The sequence below is a fragment of the Pempheris klunzingeri genome, chromosome 23 (assembly GCF_042242105.1).
Source record: "Pempheris klunzingeri isolate RE-2024b chromosome 23, fPemKlu1.hap1, whole genome shotgun sequence".
Taxonomy (NCBI): Eukaryota; Metazoa; Chordata; class Actinopteri; order Acropomatiformes; family Pempheridae; genus Pempheris; species Pempheris klunzingeri.
The window spans coordinates 6,102,201-6,126,872 of NC_092034.1; the positions used below are offsets into that span (position 1 = coordinate 6,102,201).

The 24,672-nt window shown below is 40.6% G+C and overlaps 1 protein-coding gene across 1 annotated transcript in view; it reads right to left on the reverse strand.

Annotated features, from left to right (window-relative positions):
* poln (polymerase (DNA directed) nu) overlaps nt 1-24,672 on the reverse strand; it is a 48,747-nt gene that overhangs the window by 13,802 nt on the left and 10,273 nt on the right. The window contains exons 9-16 of the mRNA XM_070855209.1: nt 23,372-23,455; nt 23,030-23,125; nt 22,538-22,594; nt 22,231-22,287; nt 20,583-20,648; nt 9,420-9,477; nt 6,625-6,702; nt 627-738 (exon numbers count right to left, since the gene is read on the reverse strand). Of these exons, the coding sequence (XP_070711310.1) occupies nt 627-738; nt 6,625-6,702; nt 9,420-9,477; nt 20,583-20,648; nt 22,231-22,287; nt 22,538-22,594; nt 23,030-23,125; nt 23,372-23,455 (608 nt within the window). The remainder of the gene's footprint in view (nt 1-626; nt 739-6,624; nt 6,703-9,419; nt 9,478-20,582; nt 20,649-22,230; nt 22,288-22,537; nt 22,595-23,029; nt 23,126-23,371; nt 23,456-24,672) is intronic.

The window sequence follows — 24,672 nt, forward strand, 5'->3', positions numbered from 1 at the left end:
AAGAAAATAACAGAGAGAGAGAACAGGGTAAATAGAGGGTGCACAAGGAGAGAGTAATGCAGAGAAATCCCAGAAGAGCTGCAGTGACACCAGTTAATTTGTTTAAAGATGAAAGCGAGATAATGAAAGAGACACAATGTAAAGCCTCAGTAGAGCTGTTAATGTGGTCTGTGTGACCAGGTAATCTGTTTAACCGGCCGCCCTCTGCCACACACTTGACTGAGATGGATGACACAAGCAAAGGTAAAACACTGAGACGCGCACACACACAGCATCAGAAGGACAGACCCACGTGTAAACACTGACTCACGCTGGCAGGACAAGAGGAGAAAAACACACATGCAAATACTTCAAAAGTGTGACAACTTAATCACCAGGGTGACCAGCCCAGGGGTGTCCTGCCCATGGAAAAGAGAGAGTGGATGAGCCAGTTGGCATGGTAGTCATGGCAACAAGGTTATTAGTGTTTGAAGTAAAGGAGCCAGCAGTCTGGGAGTACGGGGGGAGGGGTCTGGGAGAGAGAGAGAGAGAGGGTGAAGAAGAAACCCTGCGGAGCATCAACACTCACCTTGGCAAGGAGATCAGGGGAGAACCAGAGTGTGTGTGTGTGTGTGTGTGAGGCCTACCACTGAGAGGCCAACATGGTGAAGACGTCCGCCTGCGGGTGGGTGAAAATGCGGAGCAGCTCAGGGTCAGAGGAGAGGTGAGCCAGCAGACGCAGCTCCACCTGGCAGAAGTCTGACACACACACACAGACACAGACACACACACACACACAGATACACACAGACACACAGATACACACAGACACACACACAGACACAGACACACACACAGACTCATACAGATACACACAGACACACACACAGACACACACACACACACAGATACACACACACACACAGACACATTTTAATGTCCAAAATCATTATCACCCAATTATAACACTGATAGTTTGGGAAAGATGCGTTTTTGCTGTCTTACCAAGAATTAGATGAGAATATTGATACCACTCTCATGCCTGTGTGATAAATGTGTAGCTAGTGGTCTGTTAGCTTAGCTTAGCATAAAAGGACAGGTGGCCTGGCTCGGTCTGAAGGCACAAAAATCTGCCTACCAGCACCTCTCCAGGAAGTGACTGTGCCTAGGAAATAGTCTAAGACATAACCCTGTAAAACCACAACTTTTTATTCTTTATTTTCTGTTCAAATTAAACAAACAAGATTGAACATGTTAATTAGTGAGTTTCAAAGGTGCTGTTTGACAGCTTTTGTTACATTTGCATAGAACCAGGCCAGCTAAACTAAGCTAACAAGCCGCTGGTGGTAGTGTAAGGCAACTTAGGTTATTTAAATCAGTTTGAGCAAGATATAACTTAAATGACCCATTGGATCAAGCAAATATATATGAACAAGTATGTGTCACAAACACAGTATATGTATTTTTTTAGGAGTGATGTTGTTTCTCAATCTGCCGTCTTCACTTGATTTAGTGACTTAGAACATTTCCCAAGATAACTTACAGAGAGTGGGTGTGAAATCCAGAAGTTGAAATTGGTCCTAAGCCAGATATGAAGGCGAAGAGAACAACAGCAAATAGCGAAAGTAAGAGCAAAAGAGCAAGAGCTTTCAGTACAGAAAGAAAGGTCACTGTCTGCGGAGAAATTGGTGTCTCTGCCTCCTACGTGTTACTCCTTGTATTACTGTTCAAGGCACTGCAAAATGCTGGGTCTACAAAGAAACTGTTCCTTTTTTCACTGTCACCAAAAATGATGGCTGAACAATTTTGTGCTATCAGACTCGATTGTACTTCAGCTGGATGGAAAATCTTTGTTTTCACAAAGACTGACATGTAGCAGCGACTGAAATGCACAAAGAAACACTTACATTTTGTTTACATATACTCCAATCACTACCCAGGTACATCATCATTTCTGCTGTCCTACCATCATTAACCCTTCCCAGGTCACTTGCATTTCACAGAAAATTAATTGGAGAGTACCTCTTACATATCTTGGTCTGAGTATGTTACAGTAACGTCATAATTAGTGTGAGCCTTTGTAAACACGTGTCTAAACTGATTAAATCCAGGGTTTTAAAACACGAATGTATGCAGGTGTCAAAAAGGCCTAAAACAGAAGCTGATCCTGTGTTTCTTTGACATGATAAAATAGCCTTGCAATTCCATTACTGCACATTCTCCACTTAATTCTCTATAATAAGTCTTGCAACAGGGTCTTCCGTTTCTGCTACGGTGTAATGTAACAAAATGTTCAGACTTTTTATTTTAATATTGAAACTGCCATGATTTGGATCTAATTCGCTATATCCGCCTCACAGTAAGCTAATGCAGCTATCACCTAAATCCATGTAAAGCAGGGTTATTAAGGACAAGTCACGTAACTTGGAAGCATGTAAATGTTGTTATTAAACCTTGATGTGACTATTCGCAGTGACGTGAGGATTGTGTGAATGTAAATCTAGCACCTACTGGCTAAGCCTCGAGGAATAGTTCACTAAAAGGTGATGGAACTTTTTTCTTCATTTAACTTTGAATCCCTGTATCTCACAACACAGCAGGTCATTTAGTGTATGCTTCAACAACATAGGATTATGACTGTTTAGGTACTGTAACTATTAATGCATAGTTACAAGTACACAAATAGTACACATATATTAACATGGTTCTGGGGAATCAATTCTTTTAAATCATTTTTAGAAGATGAATAGTAGAATAGTAAAAACAACCATTTTATCTAATGTTTTCTACGCCAAAGTGGTTGCATCTTTTGTTAAAGAATTAAAAAATAGAGGAGAATCTGGAGGACAGGAAGGGTAATTGCAGGACAGTTAGTTTCAGGGCTGTTAAGTTGCAGGAAAGACACACAAACACCTTGTGTAAAAAGGCAGCTGAGACCAAATCATCTGAGAAATGTGCCCAAGGCACTTACATAAGCAGAGAGATAACCAGGGGCAACAAATGAAATGCATTAAGACACACAGGAAAACATCTTTAAAGTAGGCAATCAGAAACTCTAACTGAGCGCTATGATAAGTTTACAGATGCATCCCAACTGAGAACTGTGTAAACAGAGATATGGACAGACACATAGAGAGAGAGAGACACACACGTCTTTGTGGCAGGTGACGGTGTGTTACGGCAACATGTCCTGTACTGACAGTTCTACAGCTATCGAGTCATCTTGGCAGATCTAAACTGAAACATCTCTTAAGACGTAGTCTCACACACACACACACACACACACACACTGAAACACAAACACACTTCTGCACCCACAAAGCAACTGCAGTACATTCCATTACTGCCATTTCACCCAGACACATCTCTTCCTCTGCTCGGCTGCTTCAAAATCAAATTAAACCCGAGCAAACGCAGGGAAAAAAGGACTGAAAATGGAAGGGGGGATTTTCTCTCAGTCTGGATGAAGCAACCAGCTGTAATAGGTTTCTGCTAATGTGGGAAGAGAAAGAATTATGAAGGATGGGAGCATGGGATTGTGAGACAGAAATATCAAGTGCTGATGCATTAATAATGAGTATTGTTGCATTTATAATGATGGCGCTAAATCTGATTTTTATTAACTTATCTTATTTACCTTGATACAGATTTCAGGTCGTATCATTCAGCCTAGTTCACTGTTCAGTTCACAAGTGCACATTAAAATGAACATTTACCGTTTAACCCAGGTCAGCCGTAGATTGCAGAAGAAAAAGATAAAAGGGACGGGGAGAGGGAGAGACTCCAGTGGAATGGATGAAGAGGAGCAAAGCAGGGTGGAGGGGGGAGGTGAGCAATGGAGGAAAAGAGATGTCTGGGTTTTGGTTGTGATGAGGTGAGGAAGGGAGTTTCTAAAGATATCCTTCCATCAATGTTTTATGAGTCAGATCACATTTCCTCCAAGCGTGGCCGGCAGCTTCAGGAACATATTGCTGACCAGGATCTGTGTGAGTGTGTGTGAGAGAGTTGTCCTCCATGTGTATGTGTATGACAGAAATAGGAAGGAAGATACTGAGAAATTGTGTGTGTGGTAGTTAATGTGTGTGTGTTCTTCAAGGCTTCCCTTTCAAAAAAAAAAAAAAAAACGTCACAATCAAGAATCCTTGTATTGATCCATACAGGAATAACTCTGACCTGCAGTAAGCTTCTCTATGAATTAACCCTTAAAACTGGCTCAGTTATGTGCCATTTATAACCTTAACATGAAACTATACAGCTGAGAATCAGATTAATACATATATCAAATATTAATCAACTGAATATTCACTACAGGTTTCTTCTCACTTGCGATCTGAATTTGATTTCTTTAACAAGACCTACTTTAATTAGTTAAATATATTGACATTTGCTAGACAGCATGAACATACAGAACAGGGTCATGTACTACCAGAGACTCCAGGTAATAAAAGCAATACATAAGTCAGTACTAGCTCCTGTAGTTCTTTGGTCAGCATACTAAGATATTGAGGGGACTAAAGCATGCCTCATACATCTTTAATGCCACCGCCCACGGTACCCTGAACAGCCCTCAGTGATGCTTTGCAGTACAGCATGGAGTATGAAGGTTAAGGATAAAACTGTTAGAGCTCAACTAAAACCTGCAAGTTGAAATATGAAATGGCTCCTGTGGGTTGAGGTGGATCTCAAGAGGCTTCCATGAAGAATAAATCGACCAGCATACAGACCAAGGCGATCTAGGGATATAAGCTGAACTGGATTGCGAAAGTGAAAGTCTAATGGGGGAAATTAATGCCATAAGTACCCTATACTTTATATATAAAACCTAAGAGGCCTAGAAGAAGGAACAGACCAAACTGATCTCATCTCAGTAAAGGTCATCTTCTCTCTGAGAGCAGACATTTTTGAAGGACTCCGTGGCAACAAGACACTGAAGAAGTACCTTAGATGAGTCAGATTTACTTTTTGCTCCAGCTTGGCATGTGGATGATAAAAACATGTTGTGCAACTCCTGTTAACATTTTGGGCTCCTGTGCTCTTTAGCTAACTGTATCATCCTGTTAGGTGGTCAGACCATTTGAGTTTGTAAAGTGCTTGCTGATATTTGTCAAGTAGCACTTTTGTGCAGCAGAAACATACATTACTTTCCAATTAAATCCTTGCTATTTTAAAAACTCCACCACTGGCACTGTGATTGTGCATTTTCCCAAATCTTTTTCTATTATGGACTAGGGCTTGAAAAACAAACAAGCTCCAGCTCCAGCAGCCACACACCAGCAGACATCTCCCAATAGAAAATAACTGAGTTGGCAATTGCAAATATAAACAAAGACGCGCACATCCGGCTCACACAAGGGGGCTTTAGGTTTGGGAGGATGCACGAAATGTACTATAAAGAATAATTTGCTCTATCTTTGGTTAAACAGATTTGATAGCCATGAATTATTTACTAAGCGATGATTTGAACACAACACACTCTCAAGACAAAATCTACATCATACCTGGCACACACACACACACATGCACAATGACAGTAACATAATAGATGTATAAAACCTTTTGACGTGCCTCATAGTTGAACTTTTTCTGGGCACACTGGAAGTGGTAGTAGTTGAAACACACACATGCACAGCAGTTGTTCCAGTTTGGGAAGGACATCGTAGGACATAAAGGGGGTGACTGGGCGAGGGCTCCCTAGGAGGGGTTGTTTCCATGGCAACCTGGCCTGAGTGCATGTGTGTGTGCATGTGGTTGTGTTGGCACGGGCTGGCGTGTGCCATGTTGTGTGTATATGTGGGTTTTTCGCTCTTATCCTGCTGCTGTCCTCATGCTAACCCTGGCTTATCTGTCTGGTTATGTAAGTGCGCGACACATTGTCAGGGCCAGCAGACGTCCGGCGTTCCCCAACAAAGCTCTCCCAGGCTGACAGCGTTCCAGCTCTCCCCTCAGTCTGCACAGCATGGACCAGCACTACACCCTGAAGTGACCTTATGATGCCAGCTGAGGTTGTGTCAGCATAAGAGGGGGTTTTAAGTTAACGTTTACAAACTTGACAAGACAAATCAAGTAAAAAAAAATTTTCATATTTTCACATTGACTGCTGTCAAAACAGATGCACACACATTTTTTCCACACAGCCGAACCATAAAAGCAGAGCTAATGTTGCTGTGACTTCATTTCAGGAACATTTCTGCTCCCTTAGGTTTCGTTATCGGCTGGGTCAACAGTGAAAGGAATAACAAGCCTGAGCAGCTGACTGCTGCTGAATCAAGAATAGAAATAATTTGTGTCAAAACGTGCAGTAATTGAAGTCTGTGAGTATGACCTTAACGTGTTAGTACATTGGTTCTAAGTACACTGGATAGCTCTGTTTCTAAAGCAGCAAGTCAAACAGCAGTAAGTAAACAGTAGTAAGCCAAACAATGAATAAAAAGATTCTCTATAAAAATTAAAAACAACCGACTCCCAAAGTACTTGATAGACATTCTGCGAAAATATATATATATTACCAAAATTTCTCAAATCAAACATTGCTGCTAAGGGAAATACACAGACAATCTTAACCTTGCAAATTAAAACTTCCTTAGTTATAACAGCACTGTATGAAAGGCCCTAAACATTATGATTTGACATTACTTATTGTCCTACCTGCAGCGAGAAAAGTCCATCCTTCCTGAGGAATGAACATTGCCCGAGGATGAACAGTCACAACCTCCTCCTCCATTCCTGTTGGGACCAAACACAGACCCCTGAGGAACACCTCTGCAAATCATCCCTCACTGCTACTATGAATGTTCAAACTATGTTACAATAGAAACCTGTTTGCAAGCATAGATTCCAAATATTTTGTTTGGCAAAAGCAAACCAAAGTTTCCTTTTTTTTTTAATATGCATTAATTTACCTTTCCTTGACAGAATTAAATTTGAGAAAAAAGTAATTTCAAATAAGAGCACATTGTTTCATGTCTAATCCATATGCAACATATCTATGACAACAGCATCAATTATTCTATGATATGATTAATGGAATTTTACTTTTGTCATTTATTTTTTAGGTATATATTTTTAAAAGGCAGAATTTCAATTTAATTGACTTTCCATAAGTAAGCAGAGAATCTCATCAAGTAATATACAGTACGGTTGTCCTTCACAATACATTTCTATTGTAATCTCTAATATCCTGTGTGCTTAGCATAGAGAGACCGGAGAACATAGAGGAGCAATAAAGAGAGCTAACCCTGACATCTGAGTTAAGCGATGAAGCCGCACCGCCTCATTTAGACGCAAATCAGAATCCAATCATTATTAGTCTATCACTTCACTCCCTTCAATGATGAGCTGGTCTGAAGCGCTGACCTCAGTGCAGGAGAAATGATGGGTCACCATAACATCCCACATCAGCATGACGAATATACCACTACAGCAGCACATGCACACACACAAACATGCTGACACTGAAAGTGTCACCTTGCTCTCTCGCTCTCTCTCACACACACACACGCACACACAAACTCCGACGTTGTGCTCAGTCGTGATTACAGCCTCACCTTTCACCTCAAGGCACTGAGTGATAACTGATGTGGGGATGACAGAGAGAGGGAAGGTGGGATTCTGAAAGTAAGGAAGGATGATGTGAGGCATGTAGCAGGGACAGAGAGAGAAGAGGATTTGATGACAAGGAGCTTTGGGAATCTGAGTGAGGAGCAGAGGTGCTGATGGTAGCACCTATGAACCACTTAAACAGAGAAAGAGTGAGAAAGAAAATACTGAGAGCAAAGGACAGAAATAGAGTTATAAAGCTGTGTGTGGCACCACTGACTGTGACTGACAGCAGAGTCAGTGTGGCCTGGCCTTGCCAACAGATGGATAGACTTGTTTAAATGTTTTATTCATTTTCAAATGGAGATTTTTTTTGTATGTGTGTGTGTGTTTGGGGCACACACTGTCAGCCAGCTAATCTGGTACCCATGGAGCAGACAAGTATTAAACTGGAGCCCTCCAGATAAGCGATGACCTCGCAAAACCTCGACCGAGCTTTCTTAATCAAGAAGACGATCATTTGTCAAGTGGCGTCTGTGCAGTGACAGTCACAAACCCATGACATCATAGATGGATGAATGGATCAAGAGTTCGGTGCCTGGAAAAATGAAAATCTAATCTTAAATCCAGCTATTTATTTAGAAAAGTAATTATACTCGAAATAAAAGTCTTCATCAGGTCATCCTCCACGAACAAAGCCTCACTGTCAATGTAAATCAATATAAGCATTAAGAAACAATGTCATTTATATATTAATATATAATTAGTACAGTTTTCAAATTTTATTTAAATGAATGATAGAGCAGTGTTGACACATTTCTCAGAGGGGGCCTGACTGAACTGCTCACTAACTATAAAGAAAACATAAAACTTACTGTGGTCAAGAATGAGCATGTTATTTTAGCCAAAGTCTGTCATATCATATTATAATTGTTGTTCTCAAGCAACTGTCACACAAAATGAAGAGTCAGGCTATTTTTCCCAAAGTGTCTGTGTGGCAGTTTTTAATCAAATGATGGCTGTGAGGAACAAGGGCGAGATGAGGTAATCAAAACTTTTTCCAGAGGAGATGAGATAAAAAAGAAGACAGGTGTTGAGAGCAGGGAAGGAGTGATGTGAAAATTATCAAATTGAAGATTGACATGTTGATGCTTGTGTCCATATGGATAATGTTCTTACCGAGCTGTCTTGGAGAAAATCTCTTCACATTAAATCAAACACAGATACAGGTGAAAGATGGGCTTGGTACTGGATGTTGCGTACATGATCAATTAAGCACAGCTGTTCATTTCTCAAATGTTTCAACATGGTAGACACTACACAAGGACCATTCTCACATTTGCTTTTCTTGAATCACCGTCTACCATCTTTTTCTATCCTCATCATACCAACATACTGTAAGAATATACCAGGGGGTGAAAGGAACAACCTCCAGTTCTACTATAAAACACTATATGTCTCACTTAATCTCTTTTAATCCGGCTTTCAGATCTTCACATCTGAAAATGTTTAGGTGACAAGGTAAAACTGGAAAAAAAGAAAAATGTTTAATTTTGTCAATAAAGACTGATGTTATAACTATGCGCAGCTTGCTGTGCCATTTTAAATATTACTATTACACCATATTACTACACATGAAAAGCTACAATACAGAGCAAACAAACACAAATATGGAGGAGACACTTTTCACACTTTTTAGTGACCATTTGTTTGCTGCTGCAGACTTTTATCATCTTCATAAAGCTGCTTTACAAGCTCCCTGCTCATCAGTTTTTGTATGCCCTGAGAGATGTCTCCCTCACCCACACACACACGCATCTCGACATTTATCACTGTCTTGTTCTGTAGAACGTGTGGGAGGGTGTTTCTGTGTGTGTGTGTTAATGAGTGTGTGTGCATCTTACCTTGGATGTACTGCTTCTTGGTGATTTGGACCGGCTGTCTTGGCAGGGCCTGGAAGTTCTAGTTGGGAGAGGACACATTTTGTTAACCAGATGAAGGTAACTACTGCCCCATACAGTTTCTAGTTATAGATACTTGTACTATAACACTGTCACATTACTCTATGGAAGTGGGTCTTCCTATTTTCAACATAGTGTCATGTACAGATAAATTATTCCCCACTGTGGTGAAACCAAAATAACTAATATAGCCCTACATAAGTTACAAAGGTCAGCTGTATATATCTGTAGCCAGTCCCAGCATGCCCCTCTGAGGCCATAATGAAGGGAAAGAAGAAGGGATGGGGGTGTGGAGGTGACATTCAGTTGTGTGTATTTGTGTGCGTTATGAATATCATGGGTTATGAGATTGCTGCTAAGGTGCCCTAATAGAAATAAAACCACAAACCTTCAACTTATGGACCTTTACAGCTAAGATTTCAATATTGGTCCAATCAAATATTCAATAAGTTCTTTCAGATTCTACCTGATGATTTAAAGCACTTCCATGACCTACACAGTATATTCCTGCCTAGTTAATGCTGCTTTCCTCCCAGACTTGCTTATTGAACAACAAACCAGCAGAATCTTTAAATGAGTAAAGGCTGGAGCATTCCCTCGTGATCTCACTTTAACATGGTAAGTTAAACAAATTTCTGTCTGCTATTATTGTCTTCATTTTACCTCATGAAATTCCCATATATATATATATATATATAAACCTTGCGTGTTGTGAAACTACACAAGGTTGTGAAACCTTGTAGTATTCATATGGCATTGGCTGCTTTGCTTGGCTGAGATTAAGAAAAACAGAAAGATGTCCTGAGACTTCAGCCAACACTACAGAGCTTTCAAGTTTTCAGACACACATCCTAAAATAGGAACAGCCTGATGCTCACTGGGCACCTGGCCAACCCTGCATCGACCCACTGAGTAATCCAAGACGTTGCTGACACACACACACACACACGCATACAAAATTACACATATGCAGTTTTTTTTGTGCTTGAAGGAGGAGAAATCAGGAAAAGTGATAAGGCGCACCAACCCACACAAAACACTGTTTGATGGAGCGAAGAAAAAGAGCTGGTTCAGACTCAGCAGTTCTGCATTTCTCATTTTAATCCCCATTAATCCCACTGTAGTCATCCATGCACACTCAAACAAAACTAAAGGTGAGTGAGTGTGTGTGTGTGTAAGGAAGATATTAAGGGTTATTGTGAAGGACATGCAAGACACATTAATCAGTGTGTCTACAGGAACACACAACGATACAGGTACAACACTGGTTAACATGGATAAGGGGGCAGACAAAGGAAAGGACATCCAAACACACACACACATAAACAAACATAAAAGTGTTTCCCATCATGGTCAGAATCTGAACATGTATGTGGTTGGTTTGACCCTACAGTAGGAGGCATGGTTGTGTGTGATCCCGAGAGAGAAAACAGCTCTCTTCTTTCACCACTCATTCATTATTCACAGGAGGGAGGGAGGGGAGAGAGAGAGAGAGAGAGAGAGAGAGGGAGAGGAGGATGAATAGACAGGACTGCAGTGGCAGGGTGTGGACAGAGGACAGAATACATCAGGGACCAGGCACTAATCACAAGCACAAGTCATACATGCAAGTGCACACTCACGCAGTGTGTGTACAACAGTAGGAGATGCATGACCTGCTGTGTGCATTTGGACACAGTGAATAAGAGAAGGTTCAAATAATTACAAATGTATGTGTGTCCGCTGTGCGGGTGTGTTGCCCCGGGCTGTGACAGGTGATTCAGTGTGTCGGATCTGAATGCTCAGCTTTTCCCATCATGCAGTGTTGCAGTGACGACAGCATAAATCATTATTCAAACGCTCGTACATACATCGCATACGGGAGCGCAGCAAAGCCCCACAGGCTGTCAACATAGTAGATACTAATATTAGCTTCAGCATATTCACACATTTGTTGCAACAGCAATACCTCATACACACACTGAGCATTACAGGAGAGACACACAGAAGAAAATCGGGGCGACCTGCTCGGACGTTCTGGTCCAAGTTGTGTCACAATGATCATAATACAGACCTTTTTTTCTGAATACATGATTTCAACACAAAGCAGAGATATCGGACAACAAATTTGGCAGCCAGCTAATCTAACTATTGTTAATAGCTTTTGTTGATTATTGTAATGCAAAAAAAAACAAATCAAAACCTCCAGATGTTTTTGGAGAAAAAGTCAAATGTGAGCATATGAAAGGAGAGATGGGAGAAAGAGAAAAGAGAAAGACAGAGACAATCAAAGATATGGAAAGCCAGGGAAAATAGACAGCAGAGATCAAGAGATAAAAGTGAGATAAAAGAGAAAATGATGAGCAGAGAGAGAGAGAATCAAAGAGACAAAGAGCTGAGATGTAGACTATTGTACATGCGTCATAGCTGTTTGAGAGTGAGAGAGGATGAATGAGAAACTGTAAATATGAAATAGTCTGGGTCAGCTTGCGCTGCTCACTGCTGACTACACATTTTAGAACACACACACACACACAAACACACACAGCAAACTGTATATAGACACAATTACGCTCTCAAGCACTGGTTAAATACATAAAAACCTCCATGTACACACACATCAATGCAGAGGATCAATGCCTATTACACTCAAACAAATACATACACATAATAATAATAACAATAATAATCAATATTGAATCTAATATTACACACACTAAGATACTGCAAGCACTTTACATCTTCTGTAATGTGCCAAAGAAATGAGTGAGTGACCAGAAATTTGACAAAAGATTGATGAAATGTTGCTCAATTATCTATGTGTGTATTACCAGGGCACTTCAGGTGATGGCATCACCTACTGGACACAAATGATCACTGCATCCCCTCCTGCACTGCCACATAAGGTGATGCATGTCAGTTAAGACAAGTGATTACAGCACGTATGAACTATATGTGCACAGCATATAAACGCAGTATGTAAAAACAGAAGCAGCACATGCATACTGTCTGTCTTATACCCCTGCACTGTGTGAGGTCAAAGTCATTATCCCCCTTACTGTGTCGAGAGGAACGGAGATTCAGTTCATTAGCGGGCACTGTGTGAGTCAGACATAGAGCCAAACGAGTACAACACACAAATGCACACATTCATTCATTTATTCTGTCCTCTAAATATCTGAAACTCAAACTACATTCTTGCAAACATAAAAACACCTGAGCATAAACACCACAGGTACGCAGAGGTATCAAACAAAGACAGCAAGCAAGCAGTCACACAGGCTATTAAAACACACACACACACACACACACACACACACACACACACACACAGACGGTCACAAACAGATACACATGAGCACTGGCAAAGGACGAGCTCCATTAAAATGCAGCTGATGTTGTTGTTCCTCCCCTAATTACATCAATGCGTGTGAAATATACAGAGTTGACACAGATACTTGTGTATTACCCTCTGTTGGGCACACACACACATACACACACACACGCACACACACACACTAAACACACCACATAAATATTCTTAGGATGTCAAACACAAAACACACACATGGACGTATTACCTCAAAATAAGCCTGAGCCATCGACTGCCAAACGCACACACACACACACACGCCTGTGTTTTCTTATCCTGGGATCATTGACTCTGAATGGGCTACTTAATCATGCAGAGGTGATTGTTTTCCATGCTTCTACCGCCGACACCGTGATGAGCATCATTCCATATTCTCCATAACACCCCAGTGTTTGTATTCTTTAATGCCTCCATTGTGTTCTAATGTGGGCTCACGGCGGAATGATAATGAACCCACAATTGGCCCGTACTGGTCCTCCAGTGAGCCTGTACGGACCCCACAACAGCCTGACAATGACACTTGCTGCCTGAGCACCTGTTAGCATGCTTTAGCCTTGGTTGAAATATTCATGCAGGCTTGGTTAAGACTACTTCACTTGCAGGTAAGATGCAGATAGCTGAACAATGACTTAAAGCATGTATTGTGAAAGGGCAGGATTATGCCACTGTGCTGAAATGAGTCATACTGAGCAGCTCTCGCTGGTCCAGCTGTATTCATTACTGTATATTAAATGTGCATTTGGACAGTATGCCTGTCATGCTGATTTTGGCTTTTCATTGCAAAGTCTGTTGATTTTATCGCTCTCCTTGGGAACACGTTTATTGATTCTGAACGTTCAGACCGCCTGTGTTAGTGGACCAGAAAGTTAGTTCCGGAGGATTTTCAGATCCAGATCCATATTTTCACACCAGAGTGAACATTTCGCCACACTGATCCATTATCTAATCACTATGCTTCCTGTGGGGTGTAATGCCAGCTACGTGACAGCTCTCTACCTCCGTCTACCTTTTGGCAGCTGGGTGGCATGCTGAGTGTTTAGACAGTCATTCAAATGGTTCCTGCCCTGTGCGGGCAAACACCTACTCTGCTAATGAGCTTGAACAAGACACTGAAGCTGTGTGAACTCAATGACATTCCTCTTGATGGAGACAAATTATGGAAATTTCTTTTTAAAATTATGAAAGATTACATCCATCGTACAATTGAATTATTCGGTTCATCAGTTTCAAGCATGAAGGGCTTCATTTCATGTTTCCGTGGCTATCTTCATGATGGTACTTTGGATCCAAACATGTTGCACAGGTATGCCTTACTGGTACAGTTTTTCTATACGTTTTATCAACTTTGGAGTGACCAATTCTATTGTTCCCACTGTTACAGAAGTGCATCTGGCACTAATTACACACAGATTGTGAGCGCAAATTCAATAAAACGTGCACTGTAAATCTTCTTGTGCTTTCATGAGCATAAATCTGGCCCACAGAGAGACAGAGCGAGAGTCTCAGAGGAGTGCTGCCTTGTTAAACAGATGGGGACGGCTGAATCACTTTGCTGGTGTGGGGTAATTTAATCACACTGCACCAATTTAATGACTCATCACCGAACAAATACGCACATGCAAACACACATGCATGTCTTTATGCACACACACACACACTACTGAATTATCTCAATTCACACTGAAACCACAAACAAACACACGCGCTAAAATCCATCTGCTCAGCATGAAGACGGAGAGAGAGGGAGAGAGAGCGCCATCGACACATGACCGTAAAACCCAGAGTTGGAGTAAGGTGATGACTAGAGCGCACTAAGACCCGGGGTGGGAGCAGCTCCCTGCCATCAGTTGCGTTCCCTCTGAACTCTTGAGATAGCTCCTGGTAGCTGTGTTGAAAAAAGCCAGTTTATCTAACAGTGGCCCTGGCTGATCGGTTGATATCCTGGGGCAGATAAGGGACTCTGGCAGCGCAGTTCATGGCAATTTAATGTAGCCAGCTAGATACAGCCGTGTGTGATTTTACGCATATGTTAGCATCATTATAAATCCAGGTTACTGTCAAAATATTTTGGAAGAGCATTCAAACCAAATGGAAAAAACATGAAATATAAATAACTTCTGAAAAATAAAAAAGAAAGACTTCAATCTATGAGTGATTACGTGCTGCAGTCAAATAGTTTTCATGACTATTATATTCTTATACTTACGTGTACGAAGTGACTTAAATTTGCGTCTATAGGCTGATGAAATACTTTCTACATAAAAGATTTTGGTAATTATAGCTCATGAGCTAGGAGCAGCTTCAGTAATTTTTTTTCTTTTTAATCTTTTGATTGGTTAGCGAGATAAACACACTCATAGAGATAGAGAGAGAGAGAGAGAGAGAGAGAGAGAGAGAGGGAGAGAACAACATGAGGAAGGTCTCTGCATTTCCAGTCAGCAGGTTTAATGCTTGGTATATTTAGAAATAAAGAATTCCTCATCATGTCTCATAACACTTACTTAGATACTCTCCTTCTCTACCCTCCTTCTCTGTCTCACATGTCGGTACATAAAATAAGTGCACGCAATTGTACGTGCAAGTATTTGTGCTGGTCTGGGGGTGTTCAAAACTGCCAGTGAGTCCGCAGAGAACATGACACACACACAAACACACTTCAGTGAAGGGCTTAGATCAGCCTTGGGACAACTTTCTATGAGTGTAACATTAAATTACTAAATGCAGTGCAGCCTCAAATGAACATTAGACAGCTGGACAAGTCAGTTGGCAGTTTGGAAACAGACATGGCTGCACGACCATCACACAGAACAGGTAAAAATTGTACCATATGAGTAAGTAAGAAGTAAATCATGATAAGAGTAAAATCCTGAAGTTAAATGATAGAGATTTGGAGCCTTACTGTGGGAGGAAGCACACAAAAAGTGTGTATTATGGAGAGAAGTGGAAAAAAAAAATTGACAGAAAAGTCACAGTTTAGGAGGTCATAACCATAGCACTTCAGCCTCTGACACCACTTTGACATCAAAAGTCCAATTCATGCACATACTTATCACCTCTGCATTGATTTATTTTAAAAAGTATTTCAGTCGCACAAGGACCTTTCTCGAGACACCACTTTGACATAAACCTGAAAAATGACGGCAGAACAGCGTGTTTCCACCTGTTTACTGTATATTTGCATGAGTTAACTTGATGCACTTGTGGGTGGCATAAATCTGTGCATAAATCTTTGAAGACCATAAAAGGATTCTCAAGGCACAAGCTGAACGGTGCAGAGGGAAAGAGAGACAGACAAATGGTAAAGGGTGGAGTACTGCATCAAGGACCAGGCAATCTGAATGTTGTCTCAGCTCTTCGGTGAAGGCAGAGGAGAGTGGAAAGACAAGAGCAAGTTCAGCCTTATCTGTCCTGTTTGATTTCAATACACTAATAACAATGTTGATCTGAGGACATGAGTATGTGTAGAAAACAGGAAAAGGATGGACAGAAATAAAGGATCACGTGGAGAACGGGAGAATGTGGAAGACAGAGGAGGAGAAAGAGGAGATGGGTGTTGATTAGAATTGAGAAAGAAAAATAGCACGTTAAAAGCACAAGAGCAGAGAGAAGAAAATAGACTGAGATCAGGAGAACGAGAGAATAAATACAGACCCAGAGATAGAAACGCTGTAGATGAAGAGGGAGAAGCTGGGGCTCGCAGTCTGCACATATTTTTGCTTTCAGCAGATAAAAACAGATGAGGCAGACCAGAAAAGCCCCACTTCCCTCTGCAGGGAGGCTCACGTCTTGCAGCGCTTTAAACTGAGCACCAGTTTATAGCTGTCCTGCTTTAATTCAGACACCCCTTTGTTACTGCGGTCTGGCTTCACCTCATTTGAACCCACAACAGATGAAAGCCAAAGCCCTCTGCAACACTCCTCATTTGAATGTGTGTGTGTGTGTGTGTGTGTGTGTGTGTGTGTGTGTGTGTGTGTAACTGTGCAGAGTGGTGAGGGGCAGAACAGCTCCCTTTTTTTCCCCCTCCTGTCAACCCCAAACTGCAGCTTTTTCCCCTTCAAAGCAGTGGGATGTGACATGTTAGTGATCACTGAGTGAGCCTGCAATTAACTAGCGGCACATTCCACTTCACATTATGATGAGAATAATTATCAGTGAACATCATTTATATGCTGGAATAACTATAAGAAAAAAGAGAGGGAGTTTACTCTTCTCCCTTCAGGCTCTTAAATGGTGAAATGATCTCCTCAATCAAACCAATCAGGCAGCAGAGATTCCCTCCATGCTCTGTCACAAAAGATTTTAAGAAATATGTCTCACGTCTTCCTCCCATCATTTTATTCATTATTTCTAGTTTTTAAAAATTCTCTCCCTGGAATTGCTGCCAAACTAGTGGATCCCTTACTGATGCTTAGTAATGGTGGTGTAGGAAATGATGCTTACTCTGAGTCTTTGCTTGGACTTGGAGAAATCTACAGATCCAGATATATCTATTATTTGAGTATATTTTATTTTCACCAGTTTCATGCAAAGAATAAAAACTACATTATATTACATTATTGATTGAATATCTTATGGGTTGGATCTAAAGATTATTAGAATATTGAGTAATCTGCAAATTATTGTCTTGATCTGTAAAATGTTTAAAAACAGTGAAAAACAGGACAGGACAGATGCCTTGATTGAATCAACTGAAATATTCAATTTACAACGATATTAAACATTGAAAAGCAGTTACTATCAAAATAGTTCCCAATTAATTTTTTGTCAATCTATGTCTGTACTACTTGTTTGTTGCTGTTTCTCTGTCATTACAGTACAGACGAAGCAATTGTGCAAGTAAAACAACAACTGAATACACTCATTTTGAACATGAGAGAAGCAACTGGTTTATTCTCCAATGGAGACGCGGTAGATATGAACAAGAGGTGTCATTTAGATGGCATCACGCCATAACATCATTCAATCTGGAGTGGGTTATAAAGCCCTCCAACACTTAGTCTGCATCGATGCACGCTTACGAACCGCACTCCTCTTGAGTGCAGCACCACTTTTGTATCCTTTGAGAAAACACCACATACTTTCAAATGTGAGTTCCGTGTGGGTATTTTCAAAGCAGAAGTAATAGGTAGCCAAATTATTAGTTATCCCTTTGCTGTAGCCATGATCAAGTCATTTCACATGATTAACATAGTAAACATAGAAAAAAACAGATAACAGTTAATGAAAATAAAACTATGAATGTAAGCCTACACAACATCTTAAAATAGAGTTGATAATGTTAAAGAGGAAGAAAGGACATCAGAATAACAACAGGTAGGTGCATAGGTGCATAAATGAACTCTGAAATGCTGCCTGCATTCTAGCAGATCTCGTCCTTGCGTCCTCCAGCACGTGATGGATCGCAACACATGTCGCTGCAGCCAAAAGATGTTGATTGAGCACTTTGCTGACAAAATTTTTCATTGCAGAAAGGTGAGGGCATCCCAAAGCTTGCCAGTATATTTATACCCTCCCCATTATTTAAGACAACCTCCACAGCCGGGAGTGTGAACTCCCCACAGAGTTACGCTCCATCACGGAGTGGGAGGGTGTAGGGACTGGATTAGAATCGGGCCTTTGTTCAGAGGTAACTAACTTCATGGCGAATGGGAAGAGAGAGTTGACGGCAACATGCAGCGAAAGTCCCCGCCTAGAGACAAGCCAAGAGTGTTGTGGTAACTATATGTCTGAGGCATATGTGCATGATTATGGTTCTACTCCTCCTTCCTAACGAGTCTTTGTTATTTATCACTTGCACTGGAACAAATTACAATCACAGCACAATATATGCATCAAAGACGAAACTGGTAAACTCACATCAGCACAGCTACACACAAACAGCCAGATACACGCATCCACACACCTAATGGGATACTCCAAATCCCAGGACTGTATTAGAGCAAAGGGAAGAGAGCTGTGCTAAATCTTAGGTGCCCAACAGTCACATATATCATTCAGTAGCAGCATAAGTGAGATTAGAAAAGCTATATATATATATATACACACATACATACACACACACACACACACACACACACACACACATATATATAGATATATAGATGTGTGTGAGTGTGAGTGTGTGAGTCAGAGCAGCACTCAGTGACAGAACCACTGGACCCTGACAGCTGTGTAATGTCGAAATGAGCTATCGACCGTCCCATACTGAGAGGACGAGAGGGAGGGAGGGAGAGAGACAAAGAAGGTGATAACCGAGCTGACAAGTAGAAGAGAGACAAAATATTTGTTTTTCTGTTTTTTGACAAATGTATTCTTCAACATGTTGTGTTGGTTCAGAGACTACTGTGTGTGCGTGTTCTACTTCCAAAAACCTTTTATTCTTGGTGATAACTTCATGAATTGACTTATTTAGTTATTCTTTATGCAAACAGATTTCCAATTTAAATCTTAAAAAACTGGTATCATACATATGAAAAAGCTGTGAGCTACACTCATAGTGCTGCAGGCTTTACTTTATTCTGTGATTGAAAATGTGATGAGTTTCACTTTAGTCATTATGAGCTTGCTATTGCTGTTATTAGGTTTATGAATTATTGTTTATTTTCATCTGATCTTATTTTGTTAAGCACTTTGGGCTGCATATTATATGCAGTATATACAAATTATAATTCTAAAAAGTTATTATTATTAATAAAATGTATGATCGTAGTGCCAGGTCTTGTAGTAGACTCTCTAGGCTGATCTCTACGTTTTACTTCAGGGAGGAAATTCAGCTGATTGCTTTTACACATAAAAGCCCACAAGCATATAAAAACACTTATCAGTGGCAAAAAACAAAACTTGGTAGCTTTCTCCCATACACTCACTATTCTGACTCTGAGCTGGTTTTCAGTCTTAACTTTCAAACTGTCCTTTGAAGTAGTGGGGACCAGCCGAAATGTCCTCACAACGATAGCTACACCAGCCAGCACACACACACACACACACACACACTGCTCACCCCCACCTCCCCTCGACATCCCAAAGAAACCCCAGCTTGTTGTTACATAACACACCAAAATCTCAGCATCTATATTTCTAAGCGAGAACCCAGTATTACGTGTGTGTGTGTTTTGTAATTACTGTGCTGTCAGCATCATCAAAGGATCTCTTTGATAAGAGAGATACAAAGTTAGAAAGAAAGAAAGAAAGAAAGAAAGGTGGACAAAGAACAGGGATTATAAGGAAAGAAAGTGGAGAAAAAATAAGACAAAAAGATAATGTTGATATTGATATTGTTGAAGATTATATAAAGGACCTGCTGTTTCATATACAGCGCTGGAAACCCACGCAGTCTCCCTCTACTCTGTTATGATCTTACACACTAACAAGCTGAGGATATGTGTGTGTGGTAAACAACTGTGTACCTCAATACACTCCAACCAAAGTGCCAACCAAAGGGTTTTTTGCAGCACTGATTATTAGTATTATTATCATGCAGATATTAAATGAGCACACAAACAAACAAACTTAACAGTATTGTAAGCATGCACAGGTTCATGAGTCGAGGCCTGCAGCAGCACAAACAGCTTCCACTTTCCGTTCAGCCTGCGCTTCAGCACCACGGATAGCTCCAGTGACTGAACTGAACACTGCAGCCCGAGCCGACAGCAGCTACTTAGAGCACTGATAACTACACTGAAGATCAAAGAAACACAGACAAAGGCATGAAGACAGAGGGAGATGTGTAGGGATGGCAGGAAGGTCATACTTACTGGATGCTTGGCTGTTATCCTTCCCGTCACCGCGCTTGTCTGGTGCCATGTAGAGGAAATGTAGTTCTGATGTGTTGTTGAGAAAGACAGAAACACAAAAAGTGTCAGATAATGAGGGAAACCGACATAAACATTAACAATCTTGCCACTACTTCCATTACATAATACACATGTATCAGTTATGTGATTTGTAATGTTTCCATATAGATGAATTCTGTCCAATTCAGCTCGAAAACAACAGCTGCGATCCTCATTGCCATCATCACTATGATTCTGCTTTTGGGCCGACATGCATCAACAGAGCCATACGACTGCCTGATGCCCAGTCTGAACAAGCTGTTTATAGACTATAGTGCCAGTTGAGTTGGTGCAATAACCAAGACATGCAACGACACTACTGCAGTGCTCAGACCTGCTGTTAAATGATGCAACCCCCACATCTGGTTGCAGCTAAGCTTACTAACCTGACAAAGGAGGAAACTATGTTAAGCAGTAGCTGGTTCCCTGCTGGTAAAAGAAGATGAACTGACTTAAGGCAAAAGATTTCTTGAGCTGAGTTTGAGTTGTAAACACCCAATTATACTTTAATGACAATCTGGTGTGCTGGCTTGCCTAGTAATGCTATTCACTTATGACACTTGGCAATAACACATTCAAATACTCAAATATACAAATGCAGAACTGAGAGTTTGATACACATTGTGATATTGGACAACATTTATTTGGCATGTTAACCATTAAATATTGCCTTTTTCCAAGTCTTTTCTAGTTAATAATTATATGAAATCACCAAAAATTCCACCACACGTTGACGTCAAATGAGGAGAAACTTGTAATTGTTTTCATCAACAGCACCAGCTAGGCTTGTTGCCCGCTCTGTCCAAAAGACCACCAAATGAATCACCACCATCAGAAGCCAAACAGCTTTAAAGACAGCCAGACAGACTCATTTGCAGAGTTGAGTAAGCACAGATTGAGAAACACAAGCTGCTGCTTCCATGCAGAGACGAATGAAACCCATGTGGAGGGACAGTCAGACACCGTGCTAAATCTCTGCCAATTCAGTACAGCAGTTGCAGAACAGCCTAAAGAGACCAGCTCAGATGAGATGTTTCACCATTAGTAGAAGCGTCCAGGCCTGTGAGTACTCTCTGGATGGGGTAGTGTAATCACACCTTTAGAGGCTGCAGTATGTACCTGTGCTAAACAAGTATGAATAGCCTGCAGCATCACCCTGTGGTTTTTGATTGCTGTACTGAGAACAGCAGTGTAATAATGTTTGCATTTACAACTGCTGCACCTTTGACGATTAAGAGGAATAAGATTTGATTTGTCGAGTTGCATAAAAGTACAGCTCTAGTGCACTTGTGCAGAACCAAACTGTGAGTAAAGAAAAACAAAAGCTGTGCAGTCTGTATGAGTCACTATGCCCAGCAGCATTCTCTCAACCTTTGGTTTCATTTTTTTGGTTTAGCTGCTCCAGGAGAAAAGTCTAGAAAAATCCACATCTCAGAGTGAGAAAAAAAAGGGGGGTTGCACAGTAGTGGAAGATCCTGTTTGTAAGATCTCTTTTTTGATGAACGTGTGTACTGTGAATGAGTTCATATTTGAGGTATTCCATTGACAGTTTGCTTTATAACTGCCTCACCTTGCTCTGCATGCATGAGAGAATCCCATCAACAAAAGTGGATTTGATTTTGTGAACCTGAAAGAGAAAGATTAAACTGAGATGAGGTGCTCTACTATTGCATACTTTATCCATATACTTTATTCATCCCTGAAAAGCCAAATGCTGCTCCTCCTAAACAGATTGATTATAACATATATTGACTATGTAAGTCTAATTCTTTACATACTATTTTGATGGCAAGCTACTCTCCTGCCTTAGACTTTAGCAAACCCTTTGCTGGACAACGTTTGGCACGTGAATATAAAGCAGCTGAAACACTACGGACCTGTCTGTACTCGAGAATGACCTTTGGTAGAGGGTGCAGGTCCTGAAGCTGCAACAACTGCAAAACAAACAAGACAGATGAGAGAAAGGATGAGAACAAATTGCTAACACATTCCTGTAACTGCAATTTTTGTTCACAGCAAACTGTCTTTTTCACTGTATGTCACGTCTAGTCGTTCTTTTGTGTTGTTCAGTTTAAACTGCATCTACAGAATAAGTTGGTAACGTGCTTGTCTACCTATTGATTTGTATGCACTTACTGTACTTGGCGACGGTTTATCAAATAGTGAGAAGCAATTATGCACCAGAATATGAACTAAGTGTGAATGTGTGTTTGCGTATTCGTGTGTGTGCCTCTGGATTCATCTGTATGAATGTGCCAGTGCTCATAGTGAGACTTCAAATAAGACTGGGCTGGTTTACTTGGATTAAATAAGATTTGAGGATCAAATTGACATATATGTGTGTGTTTGTGTGTCTGTGTGCATCGTACTGCAGCTTCTGATGTTGACTGCTGTTGTTTGTTGATGGTCTTGGGGAGTTTCTTGTTCTCGCAGCGCTCATGAAGGCACAGTTTCTCAAACAGAACCTACAAACATTGCGAATTCACAATGTCCACAAATCCATAACATTGAAACATAAATACAATATACAAACACGTGTGCATGCATACAGCAGATACATATTCACACACACAAACTCGAAAGGTAAACATCAGAAATTTCACTCATTTTGAAACATTCAGGGATTTTCACACTAGCCCTAACCCTTACTAGAGAGCCAGAGGAAAACACAGAATTACAGATGAATGCTCATATAAGCCGGATGCACACACTGTTCGTAGTTGAGCGTTGCTGTTGACCAGGAAGATTTGTCCCGCTGCTCGGTGGGCCTCCTGCTCCAACTGCTTCATCTTATTCTGACAACACAGAGAGTCAGAGTAAAAGAGAGAGACAGAAAGAGGATCAAGGTCAAACTTTGATCATGTAATATTCACAATTTTTCAAGGTTTCTTTTAGCCAACTTACCACTACTGAACTTACTATTTCAGACAGTAAACATCCTTCAGTTACAAGCAGTTTACAACAAATACGGAGGGCAGAATTAACGACAACTGACCAATAAATCAAAGAAATATGTGTTGTACACAATCAATTCATTGCCGTGAGTGCATACTAGGTAGTGATTTATCCTTACTGTAAGTCAGCGTACATGTGCTCAAGGGGTTTGAACAACAAAATGTTTTAATTGCTGATAATTGTGACCTTTTACATAATTACTTGAAAATAAAGAAACATTGTTTTCTTTGTCTGAACCTCTTAATGTCAAAAGAATTCTATAATGGTTTTCTTTAATACCAGCTACTATTTATCTAGGGACAAGTATACACAGATATAAAATATAGAAATATATCTATGTCAGACTTTTGCCAAATAAGCCAGTAGATGAGTCAGTGGATATAAAGCCAATTAAAATATTTGGAGATATCAGTGTATTTATACCAATACGATATGACACCTCATTGCAGTAGCATGGTGCCTGTTAGTTTACCAAAAACGTTTCAAGATAAATAAATTATCCAACATTTTTCAGACCTTGCTATGAACTCTGCAGTAAAGAGTGGAGGTTATTTGAGGACAGAACTGTTAATGTGTGTAAGACCGAACCTCGTTTCTCCTTCCTTTCAATGGCCACAGGCAAAGCACTCTGTTAATCTGTGTAATGCACACATCAGTCACACAGCAAGCGCATTAGGATCACACACAGACAAACTCACGACAAACAGCATTAGCTAACACTGTCACTCGCAAACACGCTTAAATTATGAATAAACAAATCCATATGCACAGTATATTCAACACACAGATACAATCAACTACAGAAGCACATACACGCTTTCTCTCACACACTCTAAGTCCTAAAGACAAAGAGTGCCAGACAGGGTTTAATGACTGCTGTGATAATCCAGTGAAATACAGAATGGATTTAGCTTCTCAGAATGGTCGACACAGAGAGCAAGATAGCCCCAGCAAGCCAAAGCGAGAGGAAGTGAAAAGACACAAGATGGCAAAAGGTGGGAGAGGAAATACATGATCAAAAGAAAGGCAAAGAGAAAAGAGAGGCTACGACAGAGGA